Below are 22760 nucleotides of genomic sequence, written 5' to 3' on the forward strand. Positions count from 1 at the left end.
AAGGGTTGGCAGAGGCGAGACCATCCCTGACCTTAAAAATTCTAAATTGTTAAGTGGCTTGAGGTTTCATTCTGAGGCAATGGGAGTCAGAGGAAAACCTGATGAAATTTCTGTTTTTAGAAAGATCCCTCTGGTGGCCAACTTGAGAATGCAAAGGAGGGAGCTAGGCTGGAAGCAGAGATGCCAGGGAGGAGACCGTTACACTGTCCAAGAGGGTGATGGTGGCGGCGGCCAAGAAAGAGATGGATTCCAGAGCTGTTAAGGAGGTGTCAAGGACAGGCCTTGATGACCAGCTGGATGTAGGAATGAAGGAGGAGGAGAAGGCAGGGAAGATGCCAAATTTGAGAAACTGGATGAATGCGTTGTTGGTGAAGTTTTTGTCAGCGATGGAAGCATAGGAGTAAGAGTAGGTTGAAGAGAAGATGATGAGGTGTGTTTGGGAAATTTTGAGGTTGAGGTGTGTTTGGGAAATTTTGAGGTTGAGGTGTGTTTGGGACATCTAGGTAGAGACACCCAGTTAGTCAGATGTCTGGTTGGAGTTCTATATTTGGAAGTGGTCATGACTACAGAGTTCCTGAGGCCTTGGGCATAGATGAGGTCACCAGGGAGCACAGCCAGTCAGGGTTTCTGGTCGTAAGCAGGCTCCAAAAATTGATGCGAACGCTGGGCAGGGACTGCAGAAATCTGTTGTGGAGGTGGCTCTGGGTGCTGGGAAGTTGACAAACCAAAGTGGAGTCCTAGCAGGACACTCTGCTTAAGATCGAACCTGTAGGGGAAGAGTCACCCCTTGGCTAGGCCAGGGTGGTCTCTGATCTCTGTCTGCCCAGACCAAATTCAGTGGGACTGGGTGAAACTACAAAAGGAGAGCACCCCGAGGCCGGCCGAGTGGCGCGATGGTTAAGAACTGGCTTGGGATGCCAGAGGGCCCCGGTTCGGATCCCACATATGAGGGCGAGTGACACTGCCCTCCACAGCTAAGATGCTGAACAACAGCTCAACCTGGAGCTGGGCTGCCGTGAGTCGCCAGCGACGGCGTAGTCTGCAGCCTCTGTGGCAGTGGGTTGCCATGGGCTACCGTGTGTAGCCAGCAGCCAGCGTGAGCGGCCAGCAGCCGCCGTGAGCGGCCATCCAGAAGCCGGAGACTGATCTGTCTCCACCAGGAAGAGCGCAATGATGGTGCCAACTTGGGCCAGTGAAGCAACGTCCTCCACAACTAGACTGAAGAACAAAATGACAGCAACTTGTCTGTTCCCCTTCCCCCAACTCCCCAGCACTGTTCCCATCCCCCCAATTCCCCAATAAAAATCTTAAAAAAAAATAAAAAGGAGAGCACCCCAAACAACCCAAGCCACTCCAGAGAATGAACATTTGGAGAGGAGAGGAGGAGCTGGGCCAGAGCCCTGAGGGGACTGGTACCTCGGAGACAGTCAGGAGAGTGGACAGGAACTGCAAGATGAGAAGACATGGCATGATGTAGGAGGATGGGCTGACGGGTAAGAGACTACCCCCACCCAGGGCGGGCTCCAGCAATCAGAGAGAGAGCGACCTCTGGGGGCTGGGAGGGGCTACCCCAGGTTCTTCCTCTGCTGTCTGTCTCTGCCTCTTTGTCTATCTTGGCAGCTCCAGGAACCACTAAGGAGCTGTGAGTCAGGAGAGCGATTTAGCAGGGATTATGACCTGTTCTCAGAAACAAGTGAAGCAAGCATGGGGGTGTGTTCATGCATACCAGAATTTATGATCAGGCGCTGTGGTCACCAGCCTTGTCAGACCCAAAGCTTCAGGGGTCATCTTGACTCAGCCCAGCTTCCACCATTCCACTTCCCATGGAAGACTGGGAGCCCAGCCCTGTGTGAGGAGTTGGTGAGTCTGACCCTTGCACTCTGGGCTGTTCTGGGGACCCTGCCAAGCAGAAATAGGTTAGCACCCTTCAGAAAGTGGCCTGGGCAAAGTCAGCACCAGACCATTGGTAGGACAGGCAATGTTCTGCAGGGAGGATGAGTATTTAAGGTTGTCCTGGGTGCTCTTGCCATTGAGATTAGCTAACCAGTGTGCAATCTTGGCAAGTTTCTCAACCTTTCTGAGCTCATCCATGAAATGGGGATACTAATTATACTTCCTTACAGGTTGAAGTGAGAATTAGAGAAGAGTAATATCAGTTCACCAAGAACTTGGAGATGAATGCCTGGGACATATTAGCTCCTGTTTAGTTCTTATCCAACTTGTGCCTCTTCCTCTGAGTCTTGGCTGTGCTCTGGCTTCCCATGAAAACATGCCTGAAGTCCAAGAATGCCCTGGAGAACAGCCGCGTGTCCTTCCATGGCTGCCTTTGTCAATGAAGAAGCTGCTGTGTGGTGCTTTGGCCTCTGATCTTGGCTAATCAGGTCTGACTGGGGAGCCAGACATGCTCACAGAGCTGTTCAGTTGAGTTTCTGAGCCCACAAGTCTGAGGCCAATCCCAGGAACAGGTAAGGCCTCTGGAAGCCTCTTCTGGGATTTCTAGCCTCTGCCTTCAGCCACAAATGGTCCATGTCAGACAGGAGCATAGATGAAATTCGGTTCTGATGGGGACCCAAATAGAGTTTCCCACTTGTGGTAGTAGGGGCATGGGAGGACAGTCTTTGCTTGTTAGACCCCTTTACTACCCTGAATCGTTTTTAGACTTCCACCTCCACTCAGGGGTGCTAAGGAATAGTGTGTGGGAAACTATTATTGAATATTGTGTTGAAAATGATAAACCAGGAAATTATCGAGAGTTGTGAAGAGTCTGGGGCCCAAGGATAAGAAGCTGCTAATGTTGGGTAAGAATGAGCTGTCCAGGATGGAGCTGGAGTGCAGAGAAAGTGGGAAAAGAGACCCAAAGGTGGAGAAGGGGACAGGGCGCTCCCCAGGTGGGCAGAGGGACTCTCTGGGCACATAGCCTAGTCATCTGGGCATCACAATGCAGGTCACAACACTCCCCAACTCAGCTGTCCATGGGCTGTGAGCCCAGGGCCAGGCTACTGTACCCCCTGGAGGGGCTGGGTCCTTGGCCAGGAAGGGAGGAGGGCTGGCATGAAGCAGCCTCTGGGTTTGTCCTGCCCTCGCCCCTTTTCTTGGTTCTGAAGGAGGAAGGTGGGGGACTAAAGGTGTCATACCTTTAGAGAGCTAAAAGGGACGACTCGGTTTTCATTTCCAGCTCCTTGGAGGGTCATGGAAGGCTGTAAGAGTCTGAAAGAGAGCTTGATAGAGCTAAACTTACAGGTCAGCGTGACTGAAATTGTGGGGACATAAGGCAGAGCTGTCAGCAGAGGTCAGTAGGGACTGTACCTCATGGGGCCTGTGGGCGGGGACTAGGAGTTTAGACTTTGTCCTGAGAGCAGTGGGGAGCCAGGAGTTTTAATAGATAGGAGTGACACAATCAGAATTGCATTTTTAAAAACTCCCTTTGCTGTTGTGTGCAGAAAGGATTGAGTGGCCAGACAGGAGACAGGGAGGTCCAGCAGGAGGCTATTACAGCACCAGCCAGGAGAATGTGGGGGCCTGGACTGGGGCTGGAGCTCTGGAGGCTAAGGGAAGTGGGCTAGTTAGGGATTAGTTAGGGGTGAATGCAATTATACCTACTAACTGGTCTTCCTGCTTCCACCTTTGCCCCTTACAGTCTATTCTCCATATAGCTGCCAGAGTGATCCTGGTTAAAACATAAAAGTCCAGGTATTGCCACTCCTCTGGCTTCTCATCTGAGTACAAACCAAAGTCCTTCCCGTGGCTTACAAGGTCAACAGGATCAGCCTTCCTGTCCCCACATCCCTCTGACCTCATCTACTGCTGCTAGCCATCTCACATACACCAGCCATTTCTTCATCGTTCTTAGGACTCGCTGGCACATGCCTCCTCTCCCTGCCCCACTCAGGGCCTTTGTATGTCCTGCTCCCTCTGCCTAGAATGTCATTTCCCCAGATACCCATCGAGAGGCTCCTCACTACCTCAGGTTTCTGCTCAAAAGCCACCTTATTTGTGAGGTCTTTCTAAATTCCTCATATGAAGGGATCTTCATATTCGCTACTGTGATAGCCTATTTATTTCCTTTATGGCATTGCTTATAATATTGGGTTGTCGTAAAAGTCATGAAGCATTTTTGCAACGAAAAACATAGAAAAAATACGTCATGACTTTTCTGACAACCCAGTATATATTTTTGTTCAAAATGTTTTCCTAGTAGTTAGCACAATGCCTGGAACATACTAGATTCTTAGTAAATAATTAGTTTAATAAGTGAGCTGAGGTTGAGGCTGCAGGAGGAAGGCACTTGCCCTCCAGGCCTTATCTTTGCTTGAGGCTTTAGGCAATATGCCAGCTGAAATCAGGATAGTGAGGTGAGGAAGGTGGTGAGAGGCAGGGAAGCCCAGGATGTGTGTGTGTGTGTGTGTGTGTGTGTGTGTGTGTATGTGAGGGTGGATGCTGGCCCCAGGGCTCCTGCACCTCTCAGTGCCTGGTCTAGGGTCTGGGCAAGACAGAGGTAGGTCTGGGCCAGGCTCTGACCAAGGAGATAACAGGTGTGCCAGAAGCACTGGACAAAGATGGAGGGGATGGGGTAGAGGGCATGTGGATGGGAACTACTAACTCTGCCTGGGGGTGGGCAGGCCGAGGCTTTGTTCTAGGGAGGGGACAATAGAGCTGGGCCTTGAAGAGTGAGTAGGAGTTTGCTGGACGAAGAAGAAAAAATAAAGGCATTTTGAATTTGAGAGAAGATCTGAGGGGTATGAAAAGGCAGATGGCTCAGAGAATGGTGAACTGTCTGGTGCAGCAGAGGAAGTGAGGCCTCTGAGGCCAGAGGCTTTAAATGCTAGATCTATAAATGATGGATCAGGGACTCCATTCTGAGGGCCCTGGGGGCTGTGGAGGGGTCCATGAAGGAAGGGAGTGAGAGAATCCTCCAGCTGCCCTGAAATGGGCCCCCGAAATGCTTAGGTGGCAGAACCCCAGGTAGAGTGATGGGTAGGATGGGATGGTTCATTGGGGTGAGGGTGTAGAGGATGATGTCCAAGTCTCTGGTTAGAAGAACCCAGAGGTCGGTCCAGCCGAGTGGCGCGATGGTTAAGAACTCGCTTGGGATGCCAGAGGGCCCCGGTTCGGATCCCACATATGAGGGCCAGTGACACTGCCCTCTACAGCTAAGATGCTGAACAACAGCTCAACCTGGAGCTGGGCAGCCATGAGTCGCCGGCGATGGCGTGGGCTGCAGTCCCTGTGACAGTGGATTGCCATGGGCTACCGTGTGTGGCCAGCAGCCAGCGTGAGCGGCCAGCAGCCGCAGTGAGCGGCCGTCCAGAAGCCGGCGACTGATCTGCCTCGCCAGAGAAGAGCGCAATGATGGTGCCAACTTGGGCCAGTGAAGCGACATCCTCCACAACTAGATTGGGCCAGTGAAGCGACATCCTCCACAACTAGATTGAAGAACAAAAACGACAGCAACTTGTCTGTTCCCCTTTCCCCAATTCCCCAGCACTGTTCCCATCCCCCCAATTCCCCAATAAAAAAAAATAAAAAATAAAAAAATAAAAAGAAGAACCCAGAGGTGAGGACCTGAGAGAGGGGCAGGTTTGGGGACAATAGTGATAGTACCATCTGGGCCAGGTGGGCTGAGGAACTCTGAGTTGGGGATCCTGGATCTTTGTCTCCTCCTGGAGACTCAGCTGGCCCATCTCAGGACTGGGACCCTGGGTCACAGAGACATTGTCCCACAGGGACCCTGTCGCAAGATTTTCATGTATCCCACATTTGGGTTCAGTTATGGCCCCTGGGCAGAGATGATGTTTGGGGGACTGGGCAGAGACCTAGCCTTTGAAGCAAGGAGAGGACAAATGAGCTTGACAGGTCTGGGAGCCATTCCTCTTAGCTTCTGTCTCCCCCACCCCTCACCAGGACGCCTACCTAACAAGGGCTGCTCTGGTTTGTGCATTCCTGTGAGGGTGGAGCTGATGCTTTTGGGGGTGCTAAAGGTGCCAAGGCGGCTCAAGGACCCCTCAATTTGGGTGGCAATCCCTGTCGGGGAGGGGTGATTGCGCGTCCCGGGATGAAGGAGAGTGTTGTCGGCGACTGGTGGACCTACAGCGAGGGGTGGGAGTGAGGAGCAGACCGAGTCTCTGTAGGTTTGCATTTGAGAACCGGGCGGAAGCCTGTGCTCGTGGCTCCTGTATTTTTCCACCGTTTCTGCGCCTAATGGCTTCCCTGGCTGCCTGTCACCCCCTCCGCTCCCGCCTACTGCTGGGTGGGGACCTGACCATGTTTGCACGAGAGGCGGGGTGAGGAGGGAGGAGCGGACTCTCCCACCGCCCCACCCTACTCGGGTGCTGCTGCGGGGCGCGTGAGTGTGTGTGAGCACGCGCACGCGCGCAGCACCGAGGTCGGGCCCTCAGTCAGCTCCAGGCGCTCACTGTCCAACCCCTTGCGGAGCAGAAGGAACAAGGGCGGGGCGCGGCGCGGCGGGAGTCACCCAAAGAACCAGGGCCCAGGACTCGAACCCCCTCGCCTCGCCTCACCTCTCAGGGGCACTTGCCCACTGCCCCGGCTTGTGCTCCCTCAGGAAGGGGAGGAGGCGGCTAGAGGAGCTTTTGACAGGAATCCTAGTAACAAATTAAAGCAGGAACATAAGATCTACGAGAAGAAAACAAATTGAAATGGACGAGAATGCGTACCGGCACCTGAAAAAATGGCACTATAAGCACGGATCGCAGTATTCCCCGGGAGGAAAGGACTCTATGCCAGTCCTCACCAAGTGACTCTGTAGTCAGGGCAACCCGTCACGGTTCAAAGAGGTTTGTTTGTTTCCGGAGCCTGACGTATTGAATCTAAACCTCTGACAATTGGATGTATACGAATAGCCTTGACATGTTTGTAAACGAAGAACAAGGAGAGATTGGCATATTAAACTCTAAAACGGTAGTAGTTAAACCAATGTGATACTGTCACAGGAATACGGAAATAGACCAGTGGGATAGAGTCCAGTAACAATGATTCTTACAAAAGTATGAAAAATTCCATCATTAAGAAGTTAAAGCTTGAGAAAAAAGAGTGAAGGGTTTAGAGCAATTCACACAAGAATTCTTGGATGGAGAGCATTCTGTTCCCCGCTGTCCGCTCAGCCCCCACCAACAAACACAATAAATGTTTGCTGAGTGAATGCTCACCACTGGTAATCAGAGAAATGCAACTTAAAGCAACTACTGGTCGTGTTTTACTTATCAGTTTGGCAAAAACGAAAAAAAAAGAGAAAAAAAGATAATGCCCTGTGTTGGCAAGCGCATGAGGAAATGGATACTGTCGTGTGCTGATGGTGAGAGTGTGAATTGATAACAGTCTTTTGTGGTTTGCAATAGTACAAAGTTGAAAATAGGATAAACGTACATTAATGGGGGTTCACTAAACAAACTGGGACTAAATAAACGAGGCTGCTTCCTGTCCCGAGCAAGCTGAGAGGGTAAATGCATGTGACCCAGAATCCAGTACGCGTCCTCTGGTGTGAACAGCCATAATTCACCAGCTTTGACACCATTTATATTTTCAAAAAGCACGAGTCTGTACCGACGTGTGCAACCGAGCCATGAAAGTCTCTTCCCCGCCGGGCCTGGGAAGAGGGGTGGAGTTTACCCTCGGTTTTGGAGACAGAGCATCGTGGAGGGGTGCGGCCCTAGGCGAGTGTTCTTTTCTTTCTAAAATCTTCCCCTCTCTCTCTTCCTCCCACCTCCCCCTTCTCTCCCCGCCCCCCTCTCCCTCTCCCCGCGCGCCCCCTGGTGGGGAGAGAACGGAAGGGGCAAGAAAAAGAGATCGCGGAGGGAAAAGAGGGACAACCCCAATAGGCAGAATGTCTGGAACACGGGGAGGCAGATTCCGCCCACGAGAGATCACGGAGTCACAAATCCCGTGGGACAATCCCTCCTGCGGCTGCTAGGGGCTGCCTGCACTAGTGCTGGTGGCCAGATGAGGCCTTTCCTGTCTATGGTTCCTTCGCCATACCTTTGCACACAGTTCTTTACCCTTTACAGCTCTTCCTCCTTATCCCTTAGTTCTCGACTGACACCTTCCCAGACTCCATGCAGGTCAGACCCCTTGGAATAACGTCGCCTTACAGCACTTCAGACCTCGCCTCCCCATGAATAGAATTGCCGCTTGTGATTTAGGTCTGCCATCCACCCAGGCTGTTGCCTCCTTGAGGACAGCATAGCACCTGTCGTGCTCCCCGTAATACTCAGTGCCTAGAACATGCTTGGCACCTGAACAGAGATTGCACTTGGGAGCTATGGCTTACGCTAGAGGGAGGCTGGCCAGAGCACTGACCTGGACGGGGCTGAGCAGAGTTTATTAGAAAGGCAAGGGGCAAACACATATTTACATGGGCTGCGCGGGGGCATTAAAAGAAGCAGAGACAAAAGGTTCCGGAAGAGGCTCAGACGAGTTCCACCTTGGCATTGGGGTACACCGCCACCACATCGTAGCCCTCGGGCGGCTTGACGCGCGCTTTGGCGTGGCTCTCGCAATAGAGCCGCTCGTCCAGAAAGAAATAACCGCGCTGCTTGAGATTCAGACCGCAGTCACTGCACATGAAGCACTCGGGGTGGTATAGCTTGTCCCGTGCCTTGACGATGGTGCCCCTGATGTGAGACAGGCAGAGGACAGCATGGGGTGACAGATTCGCCAGCACGCCCTATCCAGGGCGTCGGGTAGGGTCGGAAGAGCTGGGGTCCGGGTGGGGAAGGCAGGGGAGAGTACTCACACGATGCCGTGGCCGCAGCGCGTGCACTCGGGTAGCCCCTGCAGGCCACTCAGCGGGGCGCCCAACTTGCCAGTCGTGGGTTTGAGGTTTCGGGGGCCGCCAGGCCCCGTCCGCTCCCCTAAAAGTGGGGGCACGGGTGGCATGAGCCAGGTGCGAAGGACAGGCAGAGGTCAGAAAAGGGAAAAACTTCACTTCTGCAGGGTGTGAGGCTGGACCCTGCTTCTGGGTCCACCAACACAGAGACTGGGGAGGGAGTTTGGAGCGCAGCAAGAGGTGTGGGAACTTTGCAACGAGCTGGGGGAGGGGAGGATGGCTGGGAGGCAAGACGTGGGGTGCCACGGTTCTGCTGGGGGGGGCCCTCAGGGAGTGGGAAAGCAGGTGGGGTAAGGGCGGGGAGTCTTACCACCCTCCCCGGCCTCCAGCATGCCCTGCAAGTAGCGGAAGGAGCCTGACTGCTTGGGCTCTGCAGTTGGGGGCTCGGCCGGCTCCCGCAGCATCCTGTACACCTCAGAGCCCAGGTCGACTCCGCAGTCGCGGTTCCGCGGGAGGACTCTGGCTGGGTCAGTGCTGGGCGAAAGAGATGCACGAAGGGACAGGGTTGCAGTACCAGCCTTCAATCTGTCAGCTCAAGGGTCTGGTGAGGTTTCATAGGTCAGAATGCAAGCAGTTGAGAACCAGTGATTGTCAGGGGTCAGGATGGGACCTGGTGAGATGATATCTAGGTGTGGCTGCAAAAGCCACGGTCTCAGTACTACCTGTGGGGTGGAGACACGTGCAGGGTGCTCATCTGGGCCAATAAGGTGGCCTCACTGCTGCTGCCATTGTGAGGGACTGGGAGGCCAGGTGGCTGCCCATAAGGAGATCCCAGGCCTGGCCTACCATCTTCTGGCCCAAATCCTGTGGCTGAGGGCCGCCTGCTGGTCGCTGGACTGCCATCCTACAAGAGAGAGGGGCCTGAGGCACTGGGAGACCCTCTGGGGTAGGGCCTCTGGCCATTCCTAGTACACCTCCCCCTACCCTGCTATGCCAGGCCTTCCTGGATGTTGGCTAGCTACTCCTGCTTTGGCATCTCCAGGCGATGGTGCCCAGCCAGGGAGGGGATCTGTGGGGAAGGGCTGAGCCTTGGGCTTGGTTCAGCCCCTGCAGGAATGAGAAACGCCTGTGGAAAGTCAGACACAAAAACCTGAGTGCCTGAGACTCAGTCTTGGCTCATGAGCCCTGTGGTGGTTCTGAACACCAGTGCCCATGAGGGACGGTGTTGGGGCAGGACCGTCCCAAGAAGCCTTTTAAGGCCAGCGTGGCTGGAGCAGTGTGTGGCTTCCTTGTAGAGGCGGTCCTGGTGCCAAACCTTCCTACCTCCCAGAACTGTGCTAGGTACCGGATGGGCTGGGAACACAAAGAAGGAACTCCTATCTTGCAGTCAGGAAGAGTCATCAATCATTTTGTGCCCAAGGCCCTTTGGTGGGGCCAGGCTGAGGTTCAAGGGTGCCATTGAGAGGCCAGTCCCCTCCAGGCTTGTACCTCTGCCCCCATTTTCTGCTTTCTAGGCCAAAATGGTGGGCTTCTGTAGGCAAAATGGGGGCAGAGGCTGGGCCAGGGCTCAAGGCTCCCCACTCCACGACCCCATGGCCAGCCTGATGCCATGCTGAAACATTTGGGGGAGGAGTGCCCTGAACATGCCTCCTCAGCCCATGAGAACAGGGCAGTATCTCTGGGTGTGTTTGAATGGGGACTGGGGATGTCTGTCCCTGCAAAGTTCAGGCTATGTTGCCCCTAGCTTGCAGGCATATGTCCACAGCAACACAGGCACATGCACTCTCACAGTACATTTATAGACATACACGTGCACGAAGACAACACACACTAGCCAGTCTGCCCACATACACCGTCACACACGCATGGTTACATATACTCAGTCACTGCTGGTGACCCTGGGGATGACCATGGTGGCCTCCAGGGCTGAGAAGAGGTTGGTGGCCTGAGCAGCGTGACTTTAGGGTGGGGCCAGAGGGTCCAGGCTGTGAAGGTGGTCCTAGCCTGAGGCTGGGAGGAGACATGTAAATTTCCCCTCTGCTCTACAGTGTGGACATGGAGGCTAGGTGGGGAGGAAAGGATGCCCAACGTAGGGGAAAAGAGCCAGGCTTGGAGTCAGGCAGCCGCCAGCAATGGGGCACAGTCAAGCCTGCAGGGCTTTACCCCAACTGCCCCTGCTGTTTACAGACTCTGAGCTAAGTGGGAGCTTGAGGAATGAATGGACCAGTAGCTGAGTGGCGGTGGCGACCCCACTTCCCCCACTACAACAGAAAAAGGGGAGGGTCTCTCACTGCCTGGGTGGGCCCCCATCAAGGAGGCAACAGCAGGAGGAAAACCCTCATTCCCATTGGGCCCAACAAGAGCCCCTGAGAAACCCGAGCACTCTCGCACATGTGTCTGCAGGGCAGGCAGGCAGGCAAGCTGGCCTGTCCTTTAATGGGGACCAGATGGGCCATGGGCCATGGGGGCAGGGCCGGGCCGGGCTGGGTATAGAGGAGGCTTCAACAGGAAGGGGAAGTCAGGGCGATCTGAAGGAAGGAGGCCCTCACTCACCCCTCGCAGCAGGGTGTGAGAGTCTATTGCAGGGTCATCAGAGCCATTCCCCTCCCACAGCCACCCATGCAGTGGCCTCTCTAGGTCTGAACTCACTGGTTAGGGCGCACATGGTGGCCTTGGTCTCGGTTTAGGCTCAATTCTATCACTCACTAACTGAGCAAGTCACTTCCCTTCTCTGAACCTCAGTTTCTTCATCTGTGAAACGGGGAATATGGTCTCAATATCATAAGTTCCTTGTAGGGATAAAAATAGACAGTTGCATACAAAGTACTTAGCATAGTGCCTGGCACACAGCAAATGCTTGTTGGGGGAATGGCTATCATGGGTGTTCCCGAGCCCCATTCCTGGATTCCCCTCTCTGCGTGGTGTGTCCCATGTGCTCCCCGTCTCTGAGGACCTAGCAGCTGCTGATTGGGTTGTTGAAGCCTCAGCGGGTTAGTCAGCAGAATGGACATGACTGCCTGCTTGCTCATCAGCTCCCACATGACTGTGATCAGAATGTGGGACACTCAGCTAGGATGTAGGTGGATGCTGAGAATAGATGAGCAGGTGGCACCTCCCAGAGGCCAAGCTCCAGCTCTCTGTCAGTCTGGAGGGAACAGGCTGCGTGTTCCCTTAATCCATCACCTGGTTCTCAGCTTAAATGCCATCCTCTCCAGGAAACTTTTCCTTATCACCATCCTTCCTCCAGTCTGGGCTGTGCCAGGTGCCTCCTGCGTTCCCATGTGAGGCCTGACAGGAAAGTCTTCTATAACCCCACGTGGAATGTGGGCCTGAAGCTCCACTTGGTCCTGTCACATCCCACTTGGGGGTGCGTGCCAGAGTTCCTTGTGCTGGTCTTAGGGCCAACTGTGGTTTTCTCCTCCTCTGATGGCTCCAGCTGGGCCCACCCTCCTCCCCACTGCAGGCAGAGAGTGGGCGCAGTGTGGGACAATGGGCCCTGTGTCTGTGTTACTGAGGATACAGCCCTGCAAGGGCTGGGTGAGGGTGTTCCTTTCGCCACCCATGGAGCTCATGACCTTTTAAGTACAAAAGGAAGGCCGCAGCTGAGGGGCTGCCCTGTTGCTTGTGGAAAATCCCTCTGCTTCCACCCTGAGCAGCCAGGTCCTCAAGGAGGAGGTCGGTAAGGGAACATGTGGGGGCAGGCGGAGTTGCTCTCCAGCCCTCAGAACCCCCAGGCCTCCTGGCCCTGAGCCTCTACTGGAGCACTGAACAGAGCAAGCTCAGTCCCCTTTGTCCTATCCATCCTGGCATTGAGCCTCATAAATGAGCTGGGGGCCTGCACTATGCTGCTCCCCGCTGCCTGGCCCATGTCAAGCATGGCGGATTTGTCTATCCCCTCCTCCCCCGTCCCCACTCCATGGGCCTTGGGTCCATGGGACTCTACCAGAGCAAGCTTCCCAAGCACAGGTGTGGCCACGAATCTCTGCAAGAACAGAATGGACATAAGCAGGCCCAGGAGGCCATGACCCTACATGCTGAGGTCCTGCATAGAGGAAACCAAGAGCTTCTTGGTGGCCCTGCCCCATCACCTCACCCCTCACCTCTAACTTCACTCTCTGGGACCTTTCTTTCCTCTGAATCTATGGTGCACAGTCTCACCTCTGGGCCTTTGTATGTGCTTCCAGACACACTTCTTCTGTCCACACCCTTTCCCCTGCCTTATTCTTCCTAGGCCTTCAGGTCTTGGCTTGGATACCCCCTCTTCCAGGAAGCCCTCTTTGATCCCTTGAAAGAGTCAAATGTCTACTCTGGACTCCATAGGCCCCTGGTTTCTACCATCCCAGAACTGCTAAGTGCCTCTTCCCTCCAGAACAGGCACTCCCTGGTATGTGGTAAGCATCTGGCCTCAGGAATGCCAGTAAAGACAAGGTAGGGAACAAATGTCAAAGCGAGAAGAGGACTGGGATAGATGGTAAGGGAGAAGCCACAGTAGATCCTTCCCTCTGATACAGCGAAGCCTCCACGGCAAGAGAGTGGACACAAGCAGGCCCAGGGTCCTGGCTCCATCACACACCAGGCCAGTCTCCACCTTGCCCAAACTCTGTGGCACAGATGTCGACCTGGCCCTGGGTACCTCAGTCTTGCCCACTGGCTGTTCCTCTAGCCCATGGCAAAATGAGCTCCCACAGCAGCCTGGCCCCCTCGCTATCCTTGGGGATGGCAACAGAGCTGTGACTCCTGTCATACACAGATGGGCCTGTAGCCTGAGGTCTGCTAGGTGCAATCACAGGATGGCCAAGAGAAAACCTCAGCTTTGGATAGGGCAAGGGAGTGCCTTACATTCTAAGGTCAGCCTTGTGACCTGAGGTGGGCTCTGGCCAGGTGGGTGCCTAAGGCTATGATGAGACAGAAGAGTGCCCCGTTGCCTGAGGTCGCTCCACATGAGGTTATCCCCCCCAGCCCACCCCCAAGCCTGGGGACTTCCTCCTGGTCTGGTATCACTGAGCATCGGAGTGAAGCCCAGCTGGGAGGGTGGTAGCCCTGAGCCAAGGCCTGGCCCAGTCCCTCCTCACCACAGACACCTTTGTTTCAGAATCCAGGACTACCTGGGGTATAGGCACAGCCCCTAGCAGGTACCCATCACCTGGGGAGCATAGGATGGGGCATGGGCGTGACCCAGAGAAGCCTTCTGCTTCAGTCTGGCTTGGGCATCTGAGAGCCTCCAATGCTGAGGACATCCAATGCAGTTAAACCTGTGGACCAGGCCTGGCCCCTCTGCCCTGGGCTTGCTCTGAATATGTACATACCTGGGCCTCAGGGTCAATGTGGATCCTGTGTGCCTGAGCCTTGCTGTCATCTGGGGCACTGGGCCAGCTCTTGCCTTCAGGCCTGTGGCAGGAATTAGGATGGTCAGATATATCTGCTTACTATGCCCACCATGCCTGGGAACCAGGACCAAGAGGGGCCGGGCTCTAGGCCCAGAGCCACCCAGGACCAGGCCTGGCACCCTGCACAGCGAAGGACACACCAGTGCTTTCCCCTGCACTAGAATGGCGGTTGCTGTAGCAAGGAGACACAACTCTAGATTTGCCACTCACCTGGGACGGGGCTGTGTGTCCCTTCCCCACCAGCTACTCCATTCCTCTGCGGTTTGGTTTCTATAGAGGAGCTGTAGCTTCCCCGCTCTTCGACCTTCTCAGTGGCCTATGGGAGCTCAGTAATAAGAGAGCCAGCTCCTGGCAGGGCGAGCCAGGGCTCACACTTGCATCAGCTAGGAGTGCATCCCCTCATCCATCCCTTTCTGTCCACAGCCTCCAGCCAGGCCTGGGGGTCAGGCACCCACAGGCTCTGGGGGAGGTTGAATAGAGACTCTGAGGGGTGAGCCTCCCTCCTCCTGCTGCCGGCAGAGTCATCACCAATGTCTGCCCAGCCCAGATGGGAAACAGGCCATTAGGAAATTCCTACTTCACCATAGAAACCAAAAGCCAAACACCACTCAGGAGGAAGAAAAACATCATAAACCTGCCATAAGCAGGGCAGACAGGGCCGAGAGGCTACAGGCCTGGGGCCCAGTCCTGCCACTTAGTAGCCCTGGGAGAAGGCAGGTCAGGAGGGTGCATGGACCTTGGACTGAAGAGTGGGAGAGTAAGTGAGGCTGCTTAGATCAAAGGGGCATAATGTTCCCACTCCACCCCAAAAGGCCTCCTGGGGCTTCTCTAGGTCTCATCACTGGACCAGCAGCTCAACCTTACCTCTCTCCCCAACTCGGCAGAGGGTTTTAGCAATCTGTCTACACCTGTAGTCCACACTCACTCTGCACTTCCTCATCTCTGCCCATTCCTTGACCCCCCTTCAGGCTACCTCTCTCCCACACAGCCTTCCAGAGGTCTGCGGCACCAAGGCTTTACTGCTCCGGGACACCACCACCCCCGCTGGCATCTGGCTCCGGCCTCCTCAGCCAGGCTCCCAAGTGACTCCCCCAACTTACAGCTCTCACTGTGGCCTCCACCCACTCAGAACTCTGCTGGGGTGAGTCTAGAACATCTCAGGTGGCTATCTGGCCTCATATTTCCCTGAAGTTCTGCCCGGAAAAGAAGTACAAGCCTGAGGTCTGAAGGTCAGAGGGCACAAAGGACCCAGGGCCAGGAGAGTGGCTCAAGGTATCAGATCAGATTGAAGGGCTTATTCTCGTGTCCACCTCCATCTCCAGGCCTCCATTTCAGGCTGGGCAGGTGGCTCCATCCGCCATCTTTAAGCAAAATGACAGCCAAAGGGTAGGCTGTGCAAATGCATCTTGTACCACACATAATGGGCGATAGAGGCCCCACCAGAAGCCCCAGGGTTGGAGCTGATGCCAGAAAGGTCCTGGACCTACAGAACATGCCCAGAAAGTGTGGGTTAGCTTGAATTGCTGGACACCAGGCTTTAAGTTCCAGACAAAATAAGCATAACAGGAACACTGGGCCTTCACTTTTCATCCTGTGGAGATGTCTGTGGAGGGTTAGAGCCCTCTGCACACAAGAAGCCAGGCAGGGACGCTGGTCTGGGTAGAGCCCATGTTGGGGGGGGGCGGGTCTACCCATAGCATAGGTCCTGGCACAGCAGGCAGGACAGAGAGCAGGGTCAGAGGCCTTGCAGATGAGAAGATGCCCAGGAGAAGAGACGCTGGCCCAGAGGGTCTAGGTGACCCCCATGTCTTGATAACCCAGAATCTATATGTGTGAGAATTGGGGATAGGGGCTGGAGGACAGGACCCCAGGATTCACTCTAACCAAACAGACCTGGTACGTCATCGTCACTCAATCCCCAGATCACAAGACAGCCCCGCTTTTGGAGCTGAGGAAGCTAAGGGCTCTGAGATTAAATCACTTGCTGGAGGACAGCAGTTCACAAGTGCAGAGCTGGGACTGGAACTGTGAGAGGAGAGAGTGTGCTCACACCTGCTCCATGGCCAGGCAGCATCTGGGGGCTGAAACGCCCAGAGCAGAACAGGTCAGTGGACCCCTGGCTCCATTAATGCCTGGTTTGGAACAAATGACCAGGGAAGGAAGGAAGGAAGGAAACGGCCCCTCCACCCTGCCCCGACCCTGCCACTCTGCCCTAACATCATTCTCTCTGGAAACCTCCTGATTCAGCCCCGCTGTGAGCCTCCCCACCCCCACCTCTAACACTACCACCAGGGCTTCCCTTGTTCGGCCACGAGAGTCAAGGCCAGAGGTGAGTCAGGCAGGAACCCAGCCAAGGGACGACCTCAGAGGCCATTCGTGGGCAGAGTGCCGATGTTTCCCCCAGCCAGCCTGTACCTCAGTCTGGGAGAGGGTGATGAATGTGATCCTGCTTTATGGAGGAACCCCAGGCTCACAGAGGTCATCTGGGGGTACCTAAGACCTACAGAGTCTGGATGAGGACCAGCTCTGCTCAACTGCCAGTCTGGGGCCTCCTCACTTCCAGATGGGCCCACTTACCACCGAAGGTACAGCTACGGGACCTGGACCTGGGCCAGACACAAACGGGCGAATTCAGAAGCCTTCCCACCATGTTTAATGGCTCCGAGCCAATGGATCACCCCCCATCCTGCCATGTCTAAGGCATGATTAGCTGTGTTGTGGTTTGGGGAAGCTTCTCCCACACACACCCAGAGGGGGTCATGGAAAGTCCCTGTGAGCAGTGAATGTGGCAGAGCTCAGCAGTTATGTCTGACTTCTCTAAATCCAGGCAGGACGGGGGGCAGGGAGATCCCACTCAGCCAGGACCCAGCCAACTGCCATCAGAGCTGAACAAAGAACCTAAGCAAAGCTGGAGATACCCCAAGTAGAACTTCCATCCCAGACCATCTACAGGGCACAGATGGGGCTTGGTGACCCCCAGTCCTCCCTTTCATGATGGGCTGTATAGCATGACACAGTCCATGGCATCCAGATTTAACCAGGGCAGAAACACAGGCTGTAGCAGGGATAGCTGAGGCAGAGCAGTTGTGGTGCTGGTAGGAGTGGTCAGCAGCCACATAAGAGTGCAGTCTGGGAGTGAGAAGGACTTGAGGTCAAATTTTGCTTCCCAACTCCCTCGCTGTGTGGCTTTAAGCACCCTCTAGTCTTGCTGAGCCTAGTTGTCTCACCTGTAAAGTGGAGATTATATAACATTTTACCTTATCAAGTTGGTTTGAGAGTTAAACAAGGTGTTAGATAAGAAACTTCTTTGAAATGGTCATCAAGCTGGTCACTCAGGGGTGGGGAAAGATTGATGACACTACCCATGCTCCCCCCCCACCCCAGGCTACTCCATGTCTTATTTCAGCGCTGATTTTGGGCTATTTCCCCCCTGCCATAAGTCCCCCAACATACTTCCAGCCCTGAGTTAAAAGAGAACTTCTTCCCTTCTTAAGCCACCCCCATATTCAGCATCTGCCAGGCCCCCGTGAAAGCACTACCCCTTCGAACTGGGGTGCCCAGGAGCTGAGGCAGAGAGGCTGTGCAAGGCCCAGCTCACCTAGGATGCTGGGCACGCTTAACTTCTCCTGCCTTTAAATTCACCCTCTGCCCCCCATTCTCCTGGTCTAGCCTGCCCCATGCGTACCTGCTCACAGAGAGCGTGAGGTGGTCATGGCAGCCTTTGATGCGGTTCTGAGCCTCCAGGTGTGTCATGAGCTCTGTGCTCTCACCATTGATGGCCTGGATCAGGTCTCCAGGGCACAGGGCAGCCAGTGCGGCCTTGCTGCCAGCATGGACCTGTGGGTTGACAAGTCAGATGACTGGGGATTGGTCATTGTATGGCCTTGCTGCAGCCCTGCTCTAAACACAAGCAACTCCAGCACTTGGAGGTCCTGGTAGGGTGTGAAGGCATACGAGAGGGACTTCCTCTGGGCTGGGATGTCACTCCTGCAGCCTGTAAATGTACCCAAGGACATGAAAGGGATAGATAGGGACACATGTGCCCCTAGATACATACAAAGCATGGACATGCCACAAATACCCTACGTAGACAGTGCCCCACCCAGCCAGACCTCATAGCAATCCCTTGACCCAACATTCCAACCCTTAGCGACCTTGGCTCCCTACCTGTTTCCTCTCATCCCCATCCACATTCACCTCCACCCACCCACACTCTATCCAGACAATCTGAATGTCCAGGGAGTACTCACGGGCACCAGGTATCTCTCACCTCCACCCTTCCACAAATGCTGTTCCCTTTACCTAAAACATCCTTTCCCTTGCCCCCAAACCCTAATTACCAGCTCTCTTCCTCATCCTTCAGGTCTCAGCAGAGAAGCCGCTTCCCCTGGGAGCCTCTCCTCTGGGCTCTCACAGTTCCCTGTGCATCTCCTGTACCACTTGGCTCCCTTAACACTGTTAGTGCTTCCTTCTAGGTCTGAGTCATCACCTCCCCTGACAGGTCCAGGGCCATCTACTTCCAGCTGCCAGCCTGCACTCCTGGGTCAATTTCACCTCTACTTCCTCTGCAGGACAGGCACTCACTCAGGCCACCCCAGTATTACTATTGACCCCAGAGGGTCAAGCAGGGTTCACATCTGGGATCTCTTACAATGTTGGTCCCCTGATCAGGACCACATGAGGTTGGGGATGGGATCACAGGGAGGCCTAAGTAAGCAGCTCAGGGAAATTCAGGCAACAGGGCATCCTTCACTGCCCCCGGTCTTGCCACAGCCTTTGGGAATACACTTTAGGCACCCTCGTTCTTACCCAGCCTCTCAAGCAGTGCCAAGCTGTGCCTCAGGAGCTGCCAGGGACCCTGTTTCTATTCGTGGGGGTGGGAGCTCCTGGAAGCCTGACCAGGCTCAGCTTAGCCAGTTCTCAGTAGTGAGTGGACAAAGATGAGGTGCTGGCAGCTCCTTGGCTGGAGTACTGGTGTGGGCATTGCCCGAGCTGACCTGCCCTGAAATAGGCTGCCCCAAGGAATGTTCTTCTGGAGCATGACACCTTCAGCCACCAGCCACCATTAATGTTCACTCGTAGGGCCTGGGCACCTGCACGGGCCTGTCCTCCTGGAGGAGGCGCCCAGTTGGCTCCATCCCACCCCCTCATCAGCGCCCTGCTCCAGGCCCCCTCTTCTTCATGGAAACCTGCTCTGTGACATTGCCTGGGCTCAGTGCTTTACCCATAACTAGCTAAAGGCAACCTCTCAAAGCACCTGATGAGACAGAGGCATTCTCAACCCTATTTACAGACAAAAAGAAAAGAGGCTTGGGGGAGGGGCACCTTGCCCCAGTCCCCACGCTGGAGAGAGGAGTCTTTTTCCTCAGGGGGCCGGCTAGCTGCAGGATGACTCAGTCAGCACAAGGGCGCATTCAGGCCCCTGTGGGTGGGGGAAGTTCTCGAAAGCAGAGGTGGCTGAAACTCTGCCAGCTCCACTAGCCCAGAGAGTTCTGGTCAGAGAGGGCTAGAGGCCAGGAAACGGTGACTCTCCCAACGGTTGCTTTTCCATGCATTGTCTCATTAATCCCCAAGGCAAGCCCATTTGCTAGATGAGATGACTGAGGCCCAGAGAAGTACAGAAGGACATTCAATTGATAAATGGAAGCTAGAATTTCAATCCAGACCAACTGGCTCCAAGTCCTATGCTCTTAACTACAGTGTGCTTTTTTGCAAAAAGGGAGGCAGGGGAGAGAGTGCCCCAGGGGAGAATGTCCCAGGGGAAGGATTAGCATGTATAACGGCTTATCTGGGAGAGAGAAAGTAATAGCAGGCTCCTGTGGCCCAAGAAGCATCCTTAGTGAGGAGAGAGTAGAAGAGATAAAGTTAGAGAAGGAGCAGGGGCCAGACTTGTGGGCCTTGTAGGCTCAGGTGAGAAACTTGCATTTCTCCTGGGTGGATGGGAACCATGGAGGGTTCTAAGCAGGGAAGTCATAGGACAGAGTTGAATCGAAGCAGATCCCTCTGGCTACTAAGCGCAGAGTAAACAGACAGAAGGAAGGGAGAGGGGAGCAGTGAGTCAGCTGGGAGGCTGGGGCGTGAACCAGCCCCCTCACCTGTAGCAGCTATATCCTCAACCCCTGCTCCACTCCACCCTAGAGAGTCAGGTGCCATATTGTTCCGCACAGTCACAGCAAGCTCCATACAGGCCTGGATTCCTGCCCCCTGCTCTGCTTCTCTGGGTACATCACCTTAGCCTCTCTGAGCCTCAGTGTCCCCATCTATAACGTGAGATCAGAGGGAGTCTTTAGTTCTAAGCACTTTTGTGAGGACTATCTTAGGTGATCAGGGCAAAAAGTTCCCACAGGGGGGTTGGGCACATGGTGGTGCTCATTCCAGGCACTGGTTGCTGGGGAGATGGGACCAACACCCTTTAGGGTGGGGCCTGGAACTCTGGATGCTCCAAAGCCAGCAATCTAGTTTGTGGGGAAGAAACCCTAGACAGTGTTCTTGGGGAGCTTCCTGAGTCTTCATGGGCTGAGGTGCAAGGCCCCAACTCTGCCAGGCAACCAGCCTCCTCCCTGTCTGAATGTGGCCGTCCCCACTGGGTGAGGGGAGCCCTCAAGCATGGGAGGGTTGGGTCTTGAACCTCCTTGGTGAGGACACTCCCACTTATTGTCAGTGTCTGCAGACCTCTCCTTGAGGTACCTGCTGGGCAAGCCGTGGCCTGTGTCTCCTAGCCCCGTAAATCTCCTCAGATCCCACCCAAACCCCGGCTCAGCCATCCTGGCTCCTCAGGCCTGAGCTACAGCCGTGTGACTTTGGGGAACAAGGGGGGTTCTTCCTGGCAAACCCTATTCCAGCCTGCCTGCCTGCCTGCCTGGGGCCTGCATCCCGATCAGCTCCAAACAAGGCCGCCACTGCTGCTGCTGTGACGTGTGGAGGCCTTTCCTCGGCGGCAGGCAGCCGCGTGGGCAACAGATGTCTCTGCTCCCTGCCGCCTGCGGCCGTCAGCCGCTGCCACTGAGCCTGTCAGCGGCCTCACGCCCAGGGTGCCTGGCCTGCCGGCTGGCCTAGCACCCCCACCAGCCCACCTCTGCGGACACACAGCATCACACACACACACACACACACACACACACACACACACACACACACGCAGACACTCACATTCACACCACCCCCAGCAGGGCTCCCTCCGGGAAATGAGAGATGCAAAGCTCCCGGATGTGTTGAAGGCCTACCTCAGTCAGCCCCAAGGACCTGGTGGTGTGGGGTGAGGGCAGATGTGGGAAGTCTCCCAGGACAGCTGGGCCTGCCTGTCACCCTAGCCCCCAGAAATGGGATTCCAAGATTCCACATTCCACCGGGTGCCCACTCCCCTCCCAAGAACTGGGAAGAAGGGTCTGAAAACCCAGCCTGCTTGGTCCAGTCCCCATGGCTAGAGGTAGTGGTAGGGTGGGGGAAGGTGGTTCTCAGTTCCCCTGACACAGGCCCCCGAAGGCCAGAGCAGCTGTGTGGGGGCAAGGGATGGCTCTCAGATGGCCCCAGGACCCTTTCTCTCTTACCTCCAGACTGGGAGCCCCCAAGGACAGAGCCTGGGTTCTTTTCTCTTCTGTCCCCTAGGCTGGGACACCCAGGGGCAGGGTCTGAGTCCCCTCTTCTGGCCCTTCAAACTATGGGACCACAAGACTGGGCCAGGATCCCGTCTCCCTCAGAATGGGCAGCCCCTCTGACCGTGCCCGAGCCCTGTCCTCTGCTCCTCTGCCCTCCTCAGATTAGCCACCGCCCAGGTGTCCCCTCCTCTTTCCCCTCTGTCCTCAGTCTGGGACAGTGCATGGCCCTGGAACCTTGAGGAAGTGGGCTGAGGCTATCCTGGCCCCTGGCCTTGTGCTGTCTTGTGGGGAGAGCTCATAGTCAAGTCTCTCCTTCTCCTGGAAACAAAAAACTCCTCCTGGTCACTTTCCCTTAGGTCAACTGAGGTCATTGATGAGAGACTGAGCAAAACCAGAGTAGGGAAGTGGATGGATCTTTCTCTTTTCAGATTCAGGAAGGACCCCAGACCTCTCTGGATACCCCAGTTCTACTGGCGGGGACCCTTGATAGGGGAAGGGGGCTCTCAATCATTTTGCCCCAAATCTTCAGGCTGTGTTCTAAGCAGCATTTCTGAGCTTCTGTAGATCTGCCCAGACCCCTGACATATAACTGCGGTCTTCCCTGGCCTGCAGAGACACCCCCAAAAAGAGGCCAGCAAGGAGACTAGTGTGTGAAGTCTTGGGGCGATCCTCCAAGGGGTAGGGAAGGCAGGCCCAGTGGGAGGGAAGAAAGGGGGTTGGGACGATCTGCCCTGCCTGGAGGCCTCCTCTACATTCTGGGTGACCAAGGGTCACCCAGGTCAACCCTTGGCCTTCGAGACTCAAGGACGTCGGGGATCCTGGTCCCGGGTGGACCGGGAGAACTAGGTCTCAGGTCTAGGTCCGCCCCACCACCCCATGGCCGCCAGACTCACCCGCGAGATGGTGAGAGGTGCGCTGAAGTCCCGGCCGCCCACCAGGCGGAAGCCCCAGGGCGAAGGGCCGCGTAGGGTCACGGAGTGGGGCATCGCGGGCTTG

At 55.3% G+C, this 22760-nt stretch overlaps 1 protein-coding gene across 3 annotated transcripts; it reads right to left on the reverse strand.

Moving 5' to 3' along the window:
• Nucleotides 1–8314: 8314 nt before the first annotated feature.
• On the reverse strand, nt 8315–22754 carry PDLIM4 (PDZ and LIM domain 4). 3 transcript variants are annotated; one of them, XM_019642199.1, is made up of 7 exons: nt 22658–22754; nt 17855–18006; nt 14089–14170; nt 9505–9686; nt 9153–9316; nt 8750–8867; nt 8315–8627 (listed from the first exon to the last, which is right to left on the reverse strand). In XM_019642199.1, exons 1-7 carry the CDS (start codon nt 22748–22750, stop codon nt 8423–8425), a joined length of 996 nt encoding a protein of 331 aa, XP_019497744.1. In that variant the 5' UTR covers nt 22751–22754; the 3' UTR covers nt 8315–8422. The 3 variants fall into 3 exon arrangements, with proteins under 3 accessions (XP_019497744.1, XP_019497745.1, XP_019497746.1); XM_019642200.1 differs by lacking the exon at nt 22658–22754 and adding an exon at nt 21717–21906; XM_019642201.1 differs by lacking the exon at nt 8750–8867 and having other exon boundaries at nt 8456–8627.
• Between the last annotated feature and the right edge of the window lie 6 nt (nt 22755–22760).

This window comes from Hipposideros armiger, unplaced genomic scaffold (genome assembly GCF_001890085.2).
Source record: "Hipposideros armiger isolate ML-2016 unplaced genomic scaffold, ASM189008v1 scaffold_66, whole genome shotgun sequence".
Classification (NCBI taxonomy): Eukaryota; Metazoa; Chordata; class Mammalia; order Chiroptera; family Hipposideridae; genus Hipposideros; species Hipposideros armiger.